The sequence below is a fragment of the Chrysoperla carnea genome, chromosome 5 (assembly GCF_905475395.1).
Source record: "Chrysoperla carnea chromosome 5, inChrCarn1.1, whole genome shotgun sequence".
In the NCBI taxonomy this organism is placed as follows: domain Eukaryota; kingdom Metazoa; phylum Arthropoda; class Insecta; order Neuroptera; family Chrysopidae; genus Chrysoperla; species Chrysoperla carnea.
In genome coordinates this window covers 66,620,049-66,636,399 of record NC_058341.1, presented here as the reverse complement: position 1 = coordinate 66,636,399, position 16,351 = coordinate 66,620,049, and the positions used below count along the sequence as shown (strand labels likewise).

The following is a 16,351-nucleotide window of genomic DNA, read 5'->3' as shown; positions in this document are numbered from 1 at the left end:
CGACCGCTTCAACAGTCAGTTACAAACTAGTTCGAGAATAGTCGGCCGGCTGTTGGATAGTCTGCGCCCTGTTCACCAACCAAACTGTTTAGTTGGCTCGGTGTGCGCACTTTCAGCCCAACCCGACTAAACTATCGGCCGATAAAAAGTCTGCAGTCTGCGGGGGCCCTAAATATATGAAGTAAAACAAAGAAAACAACACAGTAGTTTTGTATAGTAAGCACATAGCCAGGTAGGTTTGGCGTGTCTATTGACAACAATCTTGCTTTATTCAAGGTACTGTATCCTATGTGGTATGATCACTGTCAATAGATACAGCAAACCTGCCTTGCTATGTGATTACTACACAACACTTTTACTTGTTTTTATGCATAAGAACGTCTTACTTCATATAATATACACTTTTTACTTCAATACTATAAATGGCTAACGTGATGGTTGCCAAACTGTAAATGCATATGTAATTACTATATATGCAAATAATCATGATTACGTAAGTTTAAAAGACATTTCTACTGTTGAGTTTTTTTCGAAAATTACAAATTATAAAATGAAATATCAATTAACTATTATCATTTTCTTAATATTTTTATACCATGTATATATGAAATATATCAAGGTATATTAAGTTCAATCCCAAGTTTGACCACGAAAATCATCTAATTAGTCCATTTCTGGTTGTCCGTCTATCTGCAAACACGAAAACTCAAAAACGAAAAGAGATATGAAGCTGAACGGGATTTTTATAGGGTACTCAGGACGTAAATGTTCGCGCACGTACCCAGTCAACGCCATCTTAGCTTGTTCCCGCTTCCTGATTCAAATGTTGAAAAAAACGCAAATACGTTTGTGTGAACAATCCTTGATTTTAGTAATGGAAAAATCGTCCCTACAATGAATTAATAATTAATGAATTTTTTCCGCCTCAGTTTTTTCAATTTTTCATGAGACAACTTGCCATTGCAAATATGTAAACAAAACATTGGCCAACTTGACAGCTCGAACATAATAGTGTAGGCGCTGAGTGGGTTTCGTATGCATTTACAAGTCCCACATTTCTTACTTTAAACTATATTTTGGTACCCAATAAATAATATTTTGGTACTTTAAGGTACTCATTTTAAAGATATAAGTCAAAAGCGAGCCCTTAGCGAAAGATAACCCAAAATAATTCTAGATGAAACTTGTTTCGTTTCATATAGCTCTACGACCCTCTATTTTATACCATGTATATGAAATATACCAAGGTATACTAAGTTTAGTCCCAAGTTTATAACGCTTAAAAATATTGATACTATGAACAAAATTTTGGTATAGACAAGTGAAAACAAACAATTGACTGAGTTAATTGTTGAAATACCATGCATAGTCAGTGTTGATTTCTTTATCACATTACTCATACAAACATGTGACACATACATAACTAATAATCAAGTATAGTACATATTATAAAATTTCCGCCTAATTGGCGCCCTCACGGGTAAACAGTGATATTTACGAAAAAATGTTTCAAACAAAAGTTGTTTAATTTTTGATAAGAAACATTTTTTACATTTAAACTTTTGTTCTATCTCTAACGGTTTACAAATGGGTCCTACGGACCCAAGACCCAACTGACCTATGATGCTCATTTACGAACTCGACCGCACTTTTTACGTCCTGAGTACGCTGTAAAAATTTCAACTCGATATCTTTTTCCGTTTTTGAGTTATCGTGTCCACAGACGGACAGACGGACGGACAACCGGAAATGGACTAATTAGGTGATTTTATGAACCCCTATGACAAAATTTAAGCGTTACAAACTTGAGGCTAAACTTAATATACTATGTAAATTTCATGGTATAATAAGCTGAAATGTATGAATTGTATGTGTAATGTGAAAGAGTAATCAACACTGTCTATGCATGGTATTTCAACAATTAACTCGGTCAGTTGTTAGTTTTCACTTGTTTTTATTAAAATGCTTTTTCCGCCTTTTTTTTTTAAAAATCCTTCACTTCGATTGTTTCCAAAGTTTTTTTTCTTAAAAACTACTATTTTTTGCCTTATTATCCCGAAAAAGCGGAAAGGTGGTAAAAAACATATATGGTATCACAATCGGCTCTATAGCCTAAGTGTGTCCTTAATGGGCAGCCAATATAACCTAACCTAACCTAACCTGGTGCGTATTTACAACATAATAATTACCATTTAATAAATATTACTTATTAAATGAGTGGATACCCATATCGGGTGGATATGTGATCGTGCGTTGTCCGTTCTTATCAAATAATATGAATTTTACCCGAAACAATTCGAAACGGAAAGCCCTCAAAAACTGGACTAGGAATAGAAGTTTAATATGAAGAAGAAAAAAAACACTTTTTTTATCAATTTTTTTATTTAATATTCTTGGTGGTACAAATTATTTTGTAATTTTTATTTTTTTGTTATTATTTTCTGTATTACCAATTTTATTAAAAATAAACATAACAATAAGTAATTTAAAAAAATGAAAAAAAATTTGTTTGGTTTGAAACGGTCTTAGCTGTTTAATTTAAACATTTTATCAAAACATGCTTTTTTAATTATCTTTTAGTAACAATTTATCCGATTCCTTTTTTTTTTCAAATATCAAGTACGGTCAAAAAATTTTTGAAATGGGTAAACAATTAAACCGACTCAAAATGTTTTTTGTTTATAACTAAACCGTTATGACCATCACACATAAAAAAAATCGTAGTATATAAGCAAATTAGCCAATCAGGGTTAAGAATTTTACCTCCCAATGGTCAAAACGTAAGACATATACCGGATGCTTGAAGGTATCTACATAGGGTTTTCTAACTAATTTTTTTTCGAAGAGTGTCTAAATTCCACTTAAGACACACGAAAAAAACAATTTTTGGGAAAACTTTTCAGTCCGTTTTTGCCTAAGCTGTTCGGTTTGCGGAAAAAATGTTTCGAACAAAAAATGTTACTTTTTGAATCAATAACAACTTGCTAATTTAAAATGTTCACCTATCTGTTACCAGTTATGGAGTAGACTGAGCATTTCATTGAGCCTGGAAACTTTAGACGCCTATAGACCCACCATTTTTTGCTCGAAGCATTTTTATCGATAAAACTTATTTTTCGAGATTCAAGCATATGTCAACATAAAAAAGACACCATGTAATGTAATTTTCTATGTCTTACGTCTTACGTAATTTTTTTAATGTATGATATCCATTTAGTCTTTGATTAAATGATCAATAAGAAAAGGAATAGTAGGGAACGCCTAAATAACATTTTTGTATAAAGAACATTAAAAACATTACGTCATGGTTAGGTTCCAATTTTCTTGAATCAAAATCTAAGGATGACGTTATGGAAGAAAACCCGGAAATGATAAAAAATTTAACGAATGCCACACCAAAAACATACATTAGCATTTTTATTATGGCGAGGACATAAGACCTCAGGGAGGTATATTAGCTGATGAAATGGGATTTGGAAAACCATGGGCAATGTTTTCATAAATTTTGAAGACAATAGAGATGGTGGAAAAAAATAAAAACGAAAGTAAATCTGAAGAAGACTCCAGTGATGAATATGATCAGGAAAATGAGTAGAAAAGAAGACGAGAATACTATCCTGGTGGGACTTTGGTAGTTTGCTCTCTAGTTTAGGTAGTTTAGCCAACTTGTGTTGTGATCAAGCATTTAAATTATTGCCACCCCCGATTTAGTTTTACTTAAAACTAAATCGAGGAGTGGCAGTGTATACTAAATGGTTAATCACAATATCAGTTGACTTAACTATCTAAACTATAGGGCAAACTACCATAGTCCCAGCAGTATAATACTTCTAGCCTCCTTTTTTTCTCTTTTTCGTGATCATACTCATCATTGTAGTAGGGGAGCCCAAGAGGGGATTTGTGTAGTTACTCGAGCGCGTCAGATTAAGACATGGGGGGGTTCCTTGGACCTTCCTCAGTATCTCCACCAAATATTAGCCCTAAATATGGGGGGACCCGCGTAGGGCAGACGGTCAGATTAGTAAAAACAAAATTGCGATAGGTAAATTAACTCGAACGCGTTAGATTAAGATATGGTGGGTTAATTACATGATAAAAAATGTACATTCCAATAATCTGATGATTTAAGCGAGACGAAAAGAAATGGGAAGCTTGCAAAGTTGCGTTATCCGTAGTAACTCAAGCGTGATCAAAATTTTTCAGATTATTGAAATTTACATTTTTTATCATGTAATTAATCCACCATATCTTAATCTAACGCGTTCGAGTTAATTTACCTATCGCAATTTTGTTTTTACTAATCTGACCGTCTGCCCTACGCGGGTCCCCCCATATTTAGGGCTAATATTTGGTGGAGATACTGAGGAAGGTCCAAGGAACCCCCCATGTTTTAATCTGACGCGCTCGAGTAACTACACAAATCCCCTCTTGGGCTCCCCTACCATTGGAGCTTTGCCTCAAATTCATTTTCCTTTTTATTTTTTTTCAATCATCTCTATTGTCTTCAAAATCGATGAAAACATTGTTCGGTTTTTTTCTAAATAACATATCATCAGCTAATATATCTCCAACAGGTCTTTTGTTCCCGCCATAATTAAAATGATAATGCATGTCTTTGTGTGGCATTAGTTTAACATTTTCGCGGCATCTTAAATATGGAAAAATTTAATACCTGCTGGCGGGATTTTTAACTGATAATATGGAATTAGGAAAAATCCCAAAATGTTTTCATCAATTCTAAAGGCATTTTTCAGAATTTAGATTATTGCTACCCCCAATTTAGTTTTACCTATTATACGAGCTTCGCCTAATATAATACGATTCCATCGCACACCAAACATGCGATCAAGTAATACGTAAAACTAAATCGGGGGTGGCAGTAATCTAAATGCTTGATCTCATAACATCATAGTTTGCTAAACTACTTTAACTAGAGGGTAAACTACCAAGGTTCCTTCAGAATAATATTTCTCGTCTTCTTTTCTTCTCATTTTCCTGATCGTTTCCTTCATTGAAACTTTTTTCAGATTCACTTTCCTTTTAAATTTTTTGTCAGGAATTTCTATTAAAAATAAAGGAAAGTGAATCTAAAGAAAGTTTGAATGATAAAGACGATCAGGAAATGAGAAGAAAAGAAGGCAAAAAGTATTATCCGGGGAAACATTAAGGTACTATGGACATAATGCTTATTTACTTAGGATTTTGATTTAAAAAATCACTCATAAGCTCGATGCCCCTACTAAACGTATATACAAAATTTCAGAACGATCTACTGTACCGTTTTCAAAAATAAAATCGAAAAATTAACATGAGCTTTTTTTTATGGACGCAAGGAGTTTTTTTCCAAATTTCTCTTATACCAAACATAAAATTTTTATAAAAATTTTTCCAGTAGCACAGAATTATTTGTAAACTGCCTTCTACTGCACCAATTTTGCACAGCACAAATTAAACAATTTGATTAATGACAGCTGTTCTATTGACAACAGTGTACTTAAATGTCAGTGTATATGTTCAATCAGATGCTAGAGACTTGGCACACCCTAACATTCATTTGATTATTGAGCATTTATTTTAGTTCAAAGACAACCGGTATATTTAAAAGAAAATAATAATTAAATTAATATTAAAAATGTTCATAGAAATTTTTAAAATTACAATTAGGTATGAAAATTCAATCACTCAAATTATCTCACAAACGACAAATAATGAATATGATGCTTATGAAATATTTTTCCTGTCAAATCATCGAATTTTCTTCAGTCTAAAGATTGACCAGCAGATATCAGCAACAACATTGTTGGAAAATTTGATTATCTGTCGTATGTGATTAAATCAATATATGATTATAAATGCACTTGGTGCATAGCCAATTATTTGGGGAGTAATCTTACAAAAAAAATATATTCAATACTTTCTAAGCAGTATCTAATTCGGAAGCAGTATCTTGTTCGTCATCGTTATAAATATTTTCAGCCATTTGCCATACCTGTAATAAAATTAACAATATATTAAGCAATTTATCTTCTTTCATTCGAATAATAATACTAAACGCTGAATTTTAATCCGTTAAAAGATAGTATAGCAGTATTACGAGACATAGTGAACTGCTATATTTTTTAATTTATTCCAAAAATCACAGTTGCCTTAGTTACGAGAAAAAAAATCTATCGATTTTTTTTACCGTACCGTTTAAGAAATATAATTAATTAAAATTATTAGAGCAGGCGCAAGATAGAGTTGAGTGTGTTCTTGTTCAGAAAAGCTTATAGATTAATATTCCTAGATATTGCCAGAAACCCAATTGGTCCAATTTTTGTATATCCCTCCTCCTCCCCAGAAACAGTTAAATGTCAATTTTTTTTTAAGCAAATAAAGCTATCCGAGGTTATTTGGGTAATTTACTAATTTAATACGTCAAAAAAGCTCCTTGCGATTTTTTCCTAAAGTTCCAAAAACTCCAGAAAGGTTATTTTCAAAGCTGGAAATTAATGCAAATAAATTAAATTTTTGAACTTTCCAAAATCTTAAAATCATCTTTGAACATTTCTTAAAAAGTTCTGAAGAGTAGTTACAGATTGTTTGATTCTAAAACTTCAATTTTCAATTGTCAAAAATTCTTATATGGAACTTGTGGATATAAAAAATACGTCAGTATCAAAAATTAAAGTGAAAAAAACTCTCACCTGCATAATATTATCTTCGGAAACAGAACAAATTACCCATGGTTCGTTTGGATTCCAACTAAAATCACTAATTTTAGCTGTATGTCCACCATGAATGAACAATAATTCTGGTGGTCCATCTTCAGCATCTTCAGAACTTTGTTCTTCACCAATTTTACTTAAATCCCACACATGAAGTCGGCGATCAGTACCAGACGATGCCAAAATAGTTTCATTATGTGGTGACCATTGTACCTAAAATTTAATAATCATGTTAGTATTAAGATTTGCGAATGCCCGTTTTGTTCAGTTGTTGATAAGCCTTATACATCTAAAGCGATTTTTAGCCGATCAATATATGTTTGGATTTATCTTACATAAATGATATTTATTTTATATAATACTGGTACAACGTTTTCGAGAGTTTATATAAATGAAAATGAAATGTTTATTTATATCTTACATAAATGATTTGATTTTTTAAATTATCTAATTTATTTTAAAAACAAGTGAAAACAAACAATTGACTGAGTTAATTGTTGAAATACCATGTATAGACAGTGTTGATGCGCAATCGTTTGTTTTTTTGACGTCACGTAAATAACAAAAGATATTCACTTTTAAATACACAACACACACACAACTGATATTCCTATATTAATACATACTATAAAATTTGCACCTATTTAACGCCCTCGTGGGTAAACAGTGATGTTTACAAAAAAATGTTTCAAACAAAAGTTTTTTATTTTTTTATAAGGAACTTTTTTTACATTTAAACTTTTGTTCTATCTCTAGCGGTTTACAAGATGGGTCCTACGGACCCAAGACCCGATTGACCTATGATGCTCATTTACGAACTTGACCTCACTTTTTACGTCCTGACTACGCTGTAAAAATTTCAACTCGATATCTTTTTTCGTTTTTGAGTTATCGTGTCCACAGTCGGACGGACGGACAACCGGAAATGGATTAATTAGGTGATTCTATGAACAGCTATACCAAAATTTTTTTCGTAGCATCAATATTTTTAGGCGTTACAAACTTGGGACGAAACTTAATATACTATGTATATTTCATATATACATGGTATAAAAATTATGTAAACTCTAATATTAAATACTGTCTATACGGGGTATTTCAACAATTATCTTATCTCGGTGAATTGTTTATTTTCACTTGTTTATTAATACTGATACGAAAACTGGCAACGTTTTTGAGACTTTATTTTAGAATGGCAGATGGCGGAATGCCGGATATTTTTTTCCTAATCGAAGTTAGGAAAAGATAATGTACTGTCTTACATTTGAGAAGGTTACGTTAATTAACGATAGATTCGGGCTAGTAAAGCAACCGAATTTCTGTCTGATAAGTGAAAATTACATTCTTTAACTATAAAACTAAATCATCTTAAAATTAAATCCGCACTAAAATGATTTTTAAAATTATTAGATTAATATTTAATGCGGTGTTAGCAATAGTTAAACTGTCTAGCAATTATAATTTATATTTATCGACGCCCGTAAGAAAAGAACTACTTTTCTCACTCTGTATGCATAGGTAAAAAAGTTCATCACCGCACTTGTATCTTAATGAATTCATTACTACACTCCAAATTACTGTCAAAATCACAGATTATAATTTTTAATTTAAAGCAGATGTGCAACTCCCTGAGAATTTTTTACAATTTTTAGGGATTGGGCCAAATATTAGTTTGGAGAACAATGTACTTATTTCAATGGTTGTTGGGGAAACAATATTTTATATATACAATTAAAATAAATAAACAATACGTCTTTCAAATTTTGCATGTCGTTAAGTTTCTTTGTGTGATTCTCAATTGATTGCGTTTATTGAGCACTAGTGAGCATTTTCCTCTTTGTGTAATTAAGAATTTTAAACGTTCATTTCTTGTATACTAGTAAAGATTTTTAATACATTTTCATTAGCTCTATACCTATGTACGTATGTTAGTAAGTTTGTATATTAGTATGTAACGGAAACTTGGAACATGCTGACTTCCTTCAAAACGTCGGATTAACTCGAAATTTGGCATACTTATCAAGAACCAATGACAACAATTCGATATATTTAACCCGATATCCTTATATACCGATATCCATACCACGATTTTCAGAGTTATTCGATATCCTTGTCAGGATTTTCGGGTCTTTGTACTAAATAATAGTTTAAAAAAATTAGCACGTTTATATAGAAAGTCCAACTAAAAAATAGAAAATAAATTTTAATAAATTTAAATTAAGAATAGTGTAAAACCGCACGCTCTGTATACCATGTGCATATGAAATATATCAAGGTATACTAAGTTTTCCCAAGTTTGTAACGCTTAAAAATATTGATGTTACGAACAAAATTTTGCTACAGGTGTTCATATAATCACCTAATTAATCAATTTTCGGTTTGTCCGTCTGTCTGACAACACGATAGCTGAAAAACGAAAAAAAGATATCGAGCTGAAATTTTTGTAGCGTGCTCAGGATGTAAAAAGTGAGATCGAGTTCGTAAATGAGCTACATAAGCCAATTGGGTGATGGGTCCGTAAGACCCATCTTGTAAACCGTTAGAGATAGAACAAAAGTTTAAATGTAAAAAATTTTATAGTATGTATTATATTGGAATATTAGTTTTGTGTGTGGCTATCTAAGAGTGGGTATCTTTCTTTACTTACATGACGTAAAAAACAAACGATTGCGTCATTAACACTGTCTATACATGGTATTTAAACAATTAACTCAGTCAATTGTTTGTTTTCACTTGTTTTACAATAAAATACATTTTTTTCTTATTTGCACTATTCTTAATTCAAATTTATGTAAATCTACTTTCTATTTTTTAATTGGATTTTCTATAAAAGGGTGTTTTTTAGTTGTTTTTTTTTTTAACTATAATTTATTAAAAACCAACTTTACTTTTCTATTCGTGAAAAAAGAATTCTTTATCAGACGAGATAAAAAAAATTTTTAATTTTTTCCCCTATTGATAATAACAAATCATTCTTTCTACTTGTTTTTTTACATATATATAAAATAGTGATGTAACGAATGATGTATTTTTTACATTCACGAATGCGAATGCATGGTGGCCCACTGTTTTTCAAAAATGAAATTTCTTTACTTTTCCATGATTTTCAGTTGGATAATTCAAAAATTCCCTGGACTAATTAGTATTTTAAAATTGCATTTTCAGATTTTCCAGTAATGTGGCCACCATGGAATGTTTATCTCTAATATTCGCGAATGAGAATGTTGACTTTCAAATACGCGCAAATTTTTAGACAGGTTTGACATTGCGGTCATGTTTAAACATAATCGAGCTGATACAATTCGAAAGAATAAAGTTAGCCACATATAGTTCTTTCAAAAATATTTGTTTAGATTTGTTTTTGTTAACACTTGGTTTCTGCGAAAACTTCGAAAAAATTGTGCATGGTGAGTGTAATAAAACCAATACCGAAACGTTAAAAAACCAACCCTTAGTGAGATAAACGGGTTTTTACCTCGAAATAGAAAGAAAAACTCACTTCTAAGAAATATAAGGATTTACGAACTAAAATATTGAAATTTTTTTTAAAGGAATTAAAATTGAAGAAGATTAGACGTATTAGTATATAAGATCGTTTCAACAACTAAACATGGATAAATATTTTTATTTTAAAGATACTTACTTGGAAAATTTCGTCTTTATGCGATTCAAATGAATGTAATTTCAATTTCAAATTTCTTAAATCCCATAAAGCAACTGTTTTATCAGCACTACCAGTTGCCAAGATAAACTCTGAATAGGGATTGAAACTAAGACAATTAACTTCGGCGGTGTGTGCATCAACGGTATGAGATGGTTTACTGGTATTGTTACATCTTGTGTCCCAGATCATTAATTTTTGATCATCGGCAACTGATCCAAATAATGATTCGTGTAATAAGTGCCAAGCTACATCTTCCACAACAGCTGTATGACCTAAATAATTCATTAAAATTATTAAAAAATGTATTGCAGAGACAGAAAATTGAAGAGACCACTTTCCTAGCTAGAGTATTTTATTTAGTAGTATTATAATATTGATTACATGAGGATGAGTACTTTTTATGTAAATTGCAATGCCTTTTCTAAGAAAAAGATACGTCATTCCACCGATTAGTACACACACGAGAGTCAAAAATGGCATATATAGATGACTAGCGTGAATTTTGACAATTCTTTAATATCTACGGAATCAAAAATGACTTTGATTTTAGGATTTTTTTAAAAGTATAAAAAACAATAAAATTTATTATTTCATAATGGAAATAATTGGGCATGGACGTCATTCCAAAACCATTGCAAAATTATGGAGCGTCCATTCATAGTCGATGATAAAAAAAAAAAAAAAAAAAAAAAAAAAAAAAACATTAGGATACCGTACGATTTTTTAAGGTCTATTTTGTTAATTCATATATTTTCGATAATATTGGTACCAATCGACGGCACGCGCGTCTTCCGTTTCTATCAATATTATCAAAGTATCAATAAAAAACATAAATTGTGAATATTCGGTCACTCGTCAACAATAATATATAGTGTTTTATATATAAAATTATTGTGTGTATTGCTGTTCCAAAACTTTTTACAAAATTACTGCGTGTTCTCTCTATTCCATTCATGATAAACAATTAAAAATGTGTCGGAAGTTGAAACGTCTTTCAAGAAGATTTTTCAATTGTAAATCGATACACTTTTTAAATAAAATTAATCGACGAAATCAATAAAAAACAGTAATTGCTTATCAATAACAATATGGTTATCAAAACGAGATTGTACGCGCATCGTGAAATGGCGTAGCCACCATCTCAGTAAAATAGAGCCGTCTGCTATTTCGACTCCAAGAAGCGTTTGCAACAACAAAGTATTCACGCTGATTAAATGTAAAACTAAATTATAAAACAATAAATTTTATTGACTTATCAGTCGTCAGCAAACTGCGTTCTTGATTATCGAATTGACCAGTGTTCGCAATTATTGTTTAACGTTAACGTCGTTTTAATTATTTAAAAATACATTTAATTTTATACGAGGGCTCTTGGTTATGAAGGTTAAAAAGGCCTGATATATCAATTTAAAGGACTCCGCTATCTTCTTGAGGAAGAAAAAAAATGTTCCTTATAAAAAAACAACTGTTTCAAACAACTTTTGTTTGAAACATTTTTTCGTAAACATCACCGAATACGCAAATGAGAATATCAGTTATATGTGTGTTGCATAATCAACACTGTCTATGCGTGGTATTTCAACAATTAGCTCAGTCAATTGTTTGTTTTCTCTTGTTTTTTGTTGGTTTTTTTCTGTTACTTTATTTTTTTATTTGGATATGGGGAAAGTTTTTATTATTTTTAGTTGTCAAAATCAGGTCACAATTGTCACGATACTTGGAGAGTATAAATTGTGAACACACTAAAATACCATTGTGCAGATGTCTCCAAATTAGCAATCGGTAACATACGTTATTTATAAAGTTCATACTCATGATGACTCCTTGGTAGTGGAAATACGTATCTATATAATACCAAAATTGATCTAAAAAATTGGGATAAAACTCGAAAAATCCTAGAGCTCTCATTTATTATCTCTGATAACACTTATACAGTCTATCGAATTGATAATCAGAAAATTATTATACTATGCTTGACAGATTTAAAAATACCAAGACATAATATCATGTTAGTAAAAATTGAATTTTAAGTATTTACCAGTAAAAATTGTTTTCGCATCGATAATTCGATTTTCTTTGGGTGTTGCATTGATATCCCATAAACATATTGTGTGGTCATCGCTAGCCGATAACAAGTAACCATTTAAATTTGGATTCCAAGATAATCCATAACCTTCTTTTTGATGTCCGCGCAAACGTAAATCTGGATGACATTCACCATTTGGATCTGGTTTTGATGGATGTTTCGTATAATCAAATACTAAGACATCACTGGATGGTGTTTTTGTTGCAATAACACATGGATTTTGTGGCATATACCGTGCACGATTTACTTCACCTTCATGATTAATTTTTATTTCGATTTCAATTTTACCAGATACTGAACCAAATCCTCCAAATTCTATTTAAAAAAAAGTATCTTTTAGAATTTATTTTTAATTTTCATAGCGCAGAGATGCCTCATACTCTAAGCTGTGATAAAAATATGAAATGCTTGTTTTGAAAGGTTTTTATGAGTAAAAGCTTTGCTTCAATTTTTATATAATATTTCCAAATTATTTCCTCTAAAGCTCCTTGGGTACGTGGTATATTCAATATCTTCATAATCACTTCTATGAAAATATGTAGTTGTAGATTGTGTTGAAAATATATGTAATTTCACTATCGGATAACTCATGTTCAAAATAGGTATTGATTTTTCAAAAACTGCCATATTTCGAACAATTTTCAAAATTTTTTGTAAACAAAAACTTATTACTCATAACTTAAATATCAACTTTAAAATCGAAAAAGAAAAAGTTATTTTAAGCATGTTAAAACGACTAATTTCGCTCATTTTTTCAAGTTTTCTCGGCACCTATGCATCCAAATCGAACTTGCCAGGCGTCAATCGATTTGTTTTTTTGAGATCTAGAACTTTCCTATTTTTTTGCATTGAACGTTAACTTTTTTTTGAATCGCAAGAAAACAGTTTTTTTAACTTTTGCGAATTTTTTCGATTAATTGATTAGCCGTAAACAAAAACGCTATGTTTCTTGGCTTGTTTTCTTCTATAACAGTGTTTTTCGATTTCTGATAGCAGTTTTGTCATCCGTTCCATACTCAATTTCTAGTATAAATACTTAAATACCTCGTGCACACTTTTGAAATATTAAATTAACAAATAAATTTTCCCAGCGTTTCCGTCCTGCTCATAATGTTAAGGGATGATAAAAATGTTTGAGATATGGATTCAAAACTAGAAAGTACAAACTATCGGATCATATATTTTTTGTACAGATCCAATCATTTTTCGTCGATTAATCGTAATAGTCGTATAAGTCGTAAGTGATACAAAAAAGATAAGAAATTTAATTATCTACAGAAAGAGTTATACTATTTTTTTGCCTAAAGTGCAATTACTATAATTTAATGCATTATTGACAAGAGTGTTGCCTTCGAAAATTCACTTCTGGAATTGTCAACAGAGTGAGAAACACGTCTCAAAGTAGATTGACAAGGATAATAAATGCCGAAGCATGGTCATAATACGCATTAAATAAAGTTAAAACAGTATATTTTGAACAAATTACCATTAAAAAAAATTTTTTTCATAGAATTAACACAAAATTATCTAACAATATTAATCGTTTGAACGATATACATACTTGGTATACACTGGGCTCATCTATTTAAAATATATGATCTAAGAGTGTTGCGGACTTTTCTATTACCTGTAGTAAGAAATTAAGGCCTACTTAACTCAAAAATTAGTCTTTAGGATTTTGAGCCAATGGAAACTATTTGCTGACAAGTTTAAGAGTACGATAACTGTGGCGCCACGATTTGACAAAAGAATATTGTCAAACACACATAAATAAAGCGAAAATGAAGAATACCAATTTTCGATATAATGAAGTCTAAAAAATGAAATTTTTATATCATTAAATTCGCCTTTTTCTTTTTTTTGTAATTTAATTCATAATCATTGTGCTAACTCGACCCCATTAAAGGCATGACCAACCTGTAGATCAGTGAATGAACGCAATCACAGGCCAAACGCAAGGGCTAAAAACTCGCAGAATTGTGCTAACTCGACCCCATTAAAGGCATGGCCAACCTGTAGATCAGTGAATGAACGCAATCAAAGGCCAAACGCAAGGGCTAAAAACCCACAGACCTGTGCTAACTCGACCCCATTAAAGGCATGGCCAACTTGTAGATCAGTGAACTAACGCAATCACAGGGTAAACGGAAGGGCTAAAAACCCGCAGACCTGTGCTAACACGACCCCATTAAAGGTATGGCCAACCTGTAGATAAGTGAAGAAAAAAAATTAACGAATTTGTTCGACGAAATTGTAATATTACAATTTAAAATCAACTAATGTGTAATTTTGTAATTTTTAAATCAACTAAAGTGGGTAGTATAGTGTTATAATTGAAAATCGATAATATTAGTTCAAAATCGACATATTTATAGGTAGGTTTTTCAGAATTCTTTCAAAGTATTAGAAAAAATGGCCATATGTGTTATTTCAAATGTAGACTAGGAGTCGAGTACTCGAAAACTAAGCCGAAACTCTCTTAGCACTCTTCATTTTCGATTTGTTTTACTTTGTTTTACCATATTCCATAGTCAAATCGAGGCGCCACAGTTATCGTACTCTCCCCGAGAGCTATTACAAATTTTAGATAAATTAACTAATTATTCTATCTAATTCCATAAGTGCATGGTAATTTTTGTCTATATATTATAATCGAAGTAATAAAACCGAAAAATAGCCAAAAGATAGGAATGTAAAAGTTCACCTCTGATTTTTTACGGAACCGGGCGCAAACTGCTCGTATGAGAGTGTAAAAAAGTCAGTATAGTTAAATAGTGTGATCTTTAAATTTACGCACTAACAAGTTCGTAATAAAAAACGTGCTGAAAAATCATAAAAATAGAAAAAAAATTAATTGTATTTTATACAGTGTGGATCATTTTAATCAGAGTTCTTTTTCTAGGATTAAAAAACTTGTTAAAAACACAACCACTTCTATACTCTCCGTTTTAATGATCAAATTGTCGAGATAAATATTAAAACTCGAAGTTAGAGCTACTGATAAATAAAAGAATATTTTACCTCCTTTTTCATTGTCATAATGTGAGGCATCCAATTGAGCATCTTCATTTGGTAATTGAACACTGGCAATTAATAAATGATTTTGTTCATCCGATGTATGTGTACCCAAAATCAATCGATGTACCGAATAATCTTTACCATCGGGACGTGTTACATCTGGTAACCATTGTGCTGTCAATGACGGCCATTCTAAAGCATGGGTCATAACCAAATCATATAAAAATGGTGTATTCTTTTTCCATATTTTGTATTCTTCATTGATAACCCGCTCTTCCACCGCATCATCGAATGTTTCTAGAAGAATCAAATAATAATTATCTTACGTAAATTACTAAGCAAAATAAAAATGCCGGTTATGAGCACCCATAAAATGTGTGTAGGTATATTTACTGTCGAAATTATTAATAATTATTTATTTAAATCATTTAATTTGTTAATTAATTGAAATTACTAACCTGTATCTCCTTTATCACCCATTTGTTTAGAATTAAAGTAACTGCTAAGAAATTTATTACTTAAATTAAATTAAAACATACAAAACAACTCTGCAATGTCCCGCCAATAACTGTCGGATTGAATACTGCAACACCTATAAAGTCGTTTTTCACAATAAACAAAATGTCCAAATAAATTTTAAAGTTGATTTATATGAGAACTTTCTACAAGTAAAAAATTATTAATGAAAAATAAAATTATTTTAATATTTTATTCACTGTACACAAGCCATTTAATTATTTACTTATTTAGCGTAATTTTTATAATAACCGGAAATTATTTTTTTATAATTATGGCGCCATTTTAAAAACAAATTTATTTATGCACTGCTTGCACAATAATATAAAAGTCTAGAACATCGTGAATTAAAAATAGTTT

General features: G+C 30.8%; 1 protein-coding gene across 1 annotated transcript; it reads right to left on the bottom strand.

Annotated features, from left to right (window-relative positions):
* Positions 1 to 3,906: 3,906 nt before the first annotated feature.
* On the bottom strand, positions 3,907 to 16,087 carry LOC123301864 (chromatin assembly factor 1 p55 subunit). Its single transcript, XM_044884800.1, has 6 exons — positions 15,934 to 16,087; positions 15,479 to 15,772; positions 12,410 to 12,772; positions 10,351 to 10,643; positions 6,687 to 6,920; positions 3,907 to 5,989 (listed from the first exon to the last, which is right to left on the bottom strand). Exons 1-6 carry the CDS (start codon positions 15,953 to 15,955, stop codon positions 5,918 to 5,920), a joined length of 1,278 nt encoding a protein of 425 aa, XP_044740735.1. The 5' UTR covers positions 15,956 to 16,087; the 3' UTR covers positions 3,907 to 5,917.
* Between the last annotated feature and the right edge of the window lie 264 nt (positions 16,088 to 16,351).

What these genes read in the sequence shown, in the direction of transcription:
- LOC123301864 (XM_044884800.1), bottom strand. Translation starts at nt 15,955, where the DNA reads ATGGGTGATAAAGGAGATACAG. An exon ending in TGCGAAAACAATTTTTACTG is followed by an intron (nt 10,644 to 12,409) that starts GTAAATACTTAA and finishes TGAATTATTTAG; the next exon opens with GTCATACAGCTGTTGTGGAA. An exon ending in ATAAAGACGAAATTTTCCAA is followed by an intron (nt 6,921 to 10,350) that starts GTAAGTATCTTT and finishes ATTAAATTTTAG; the next exon opens with GTACAATGGTCACCACATAA.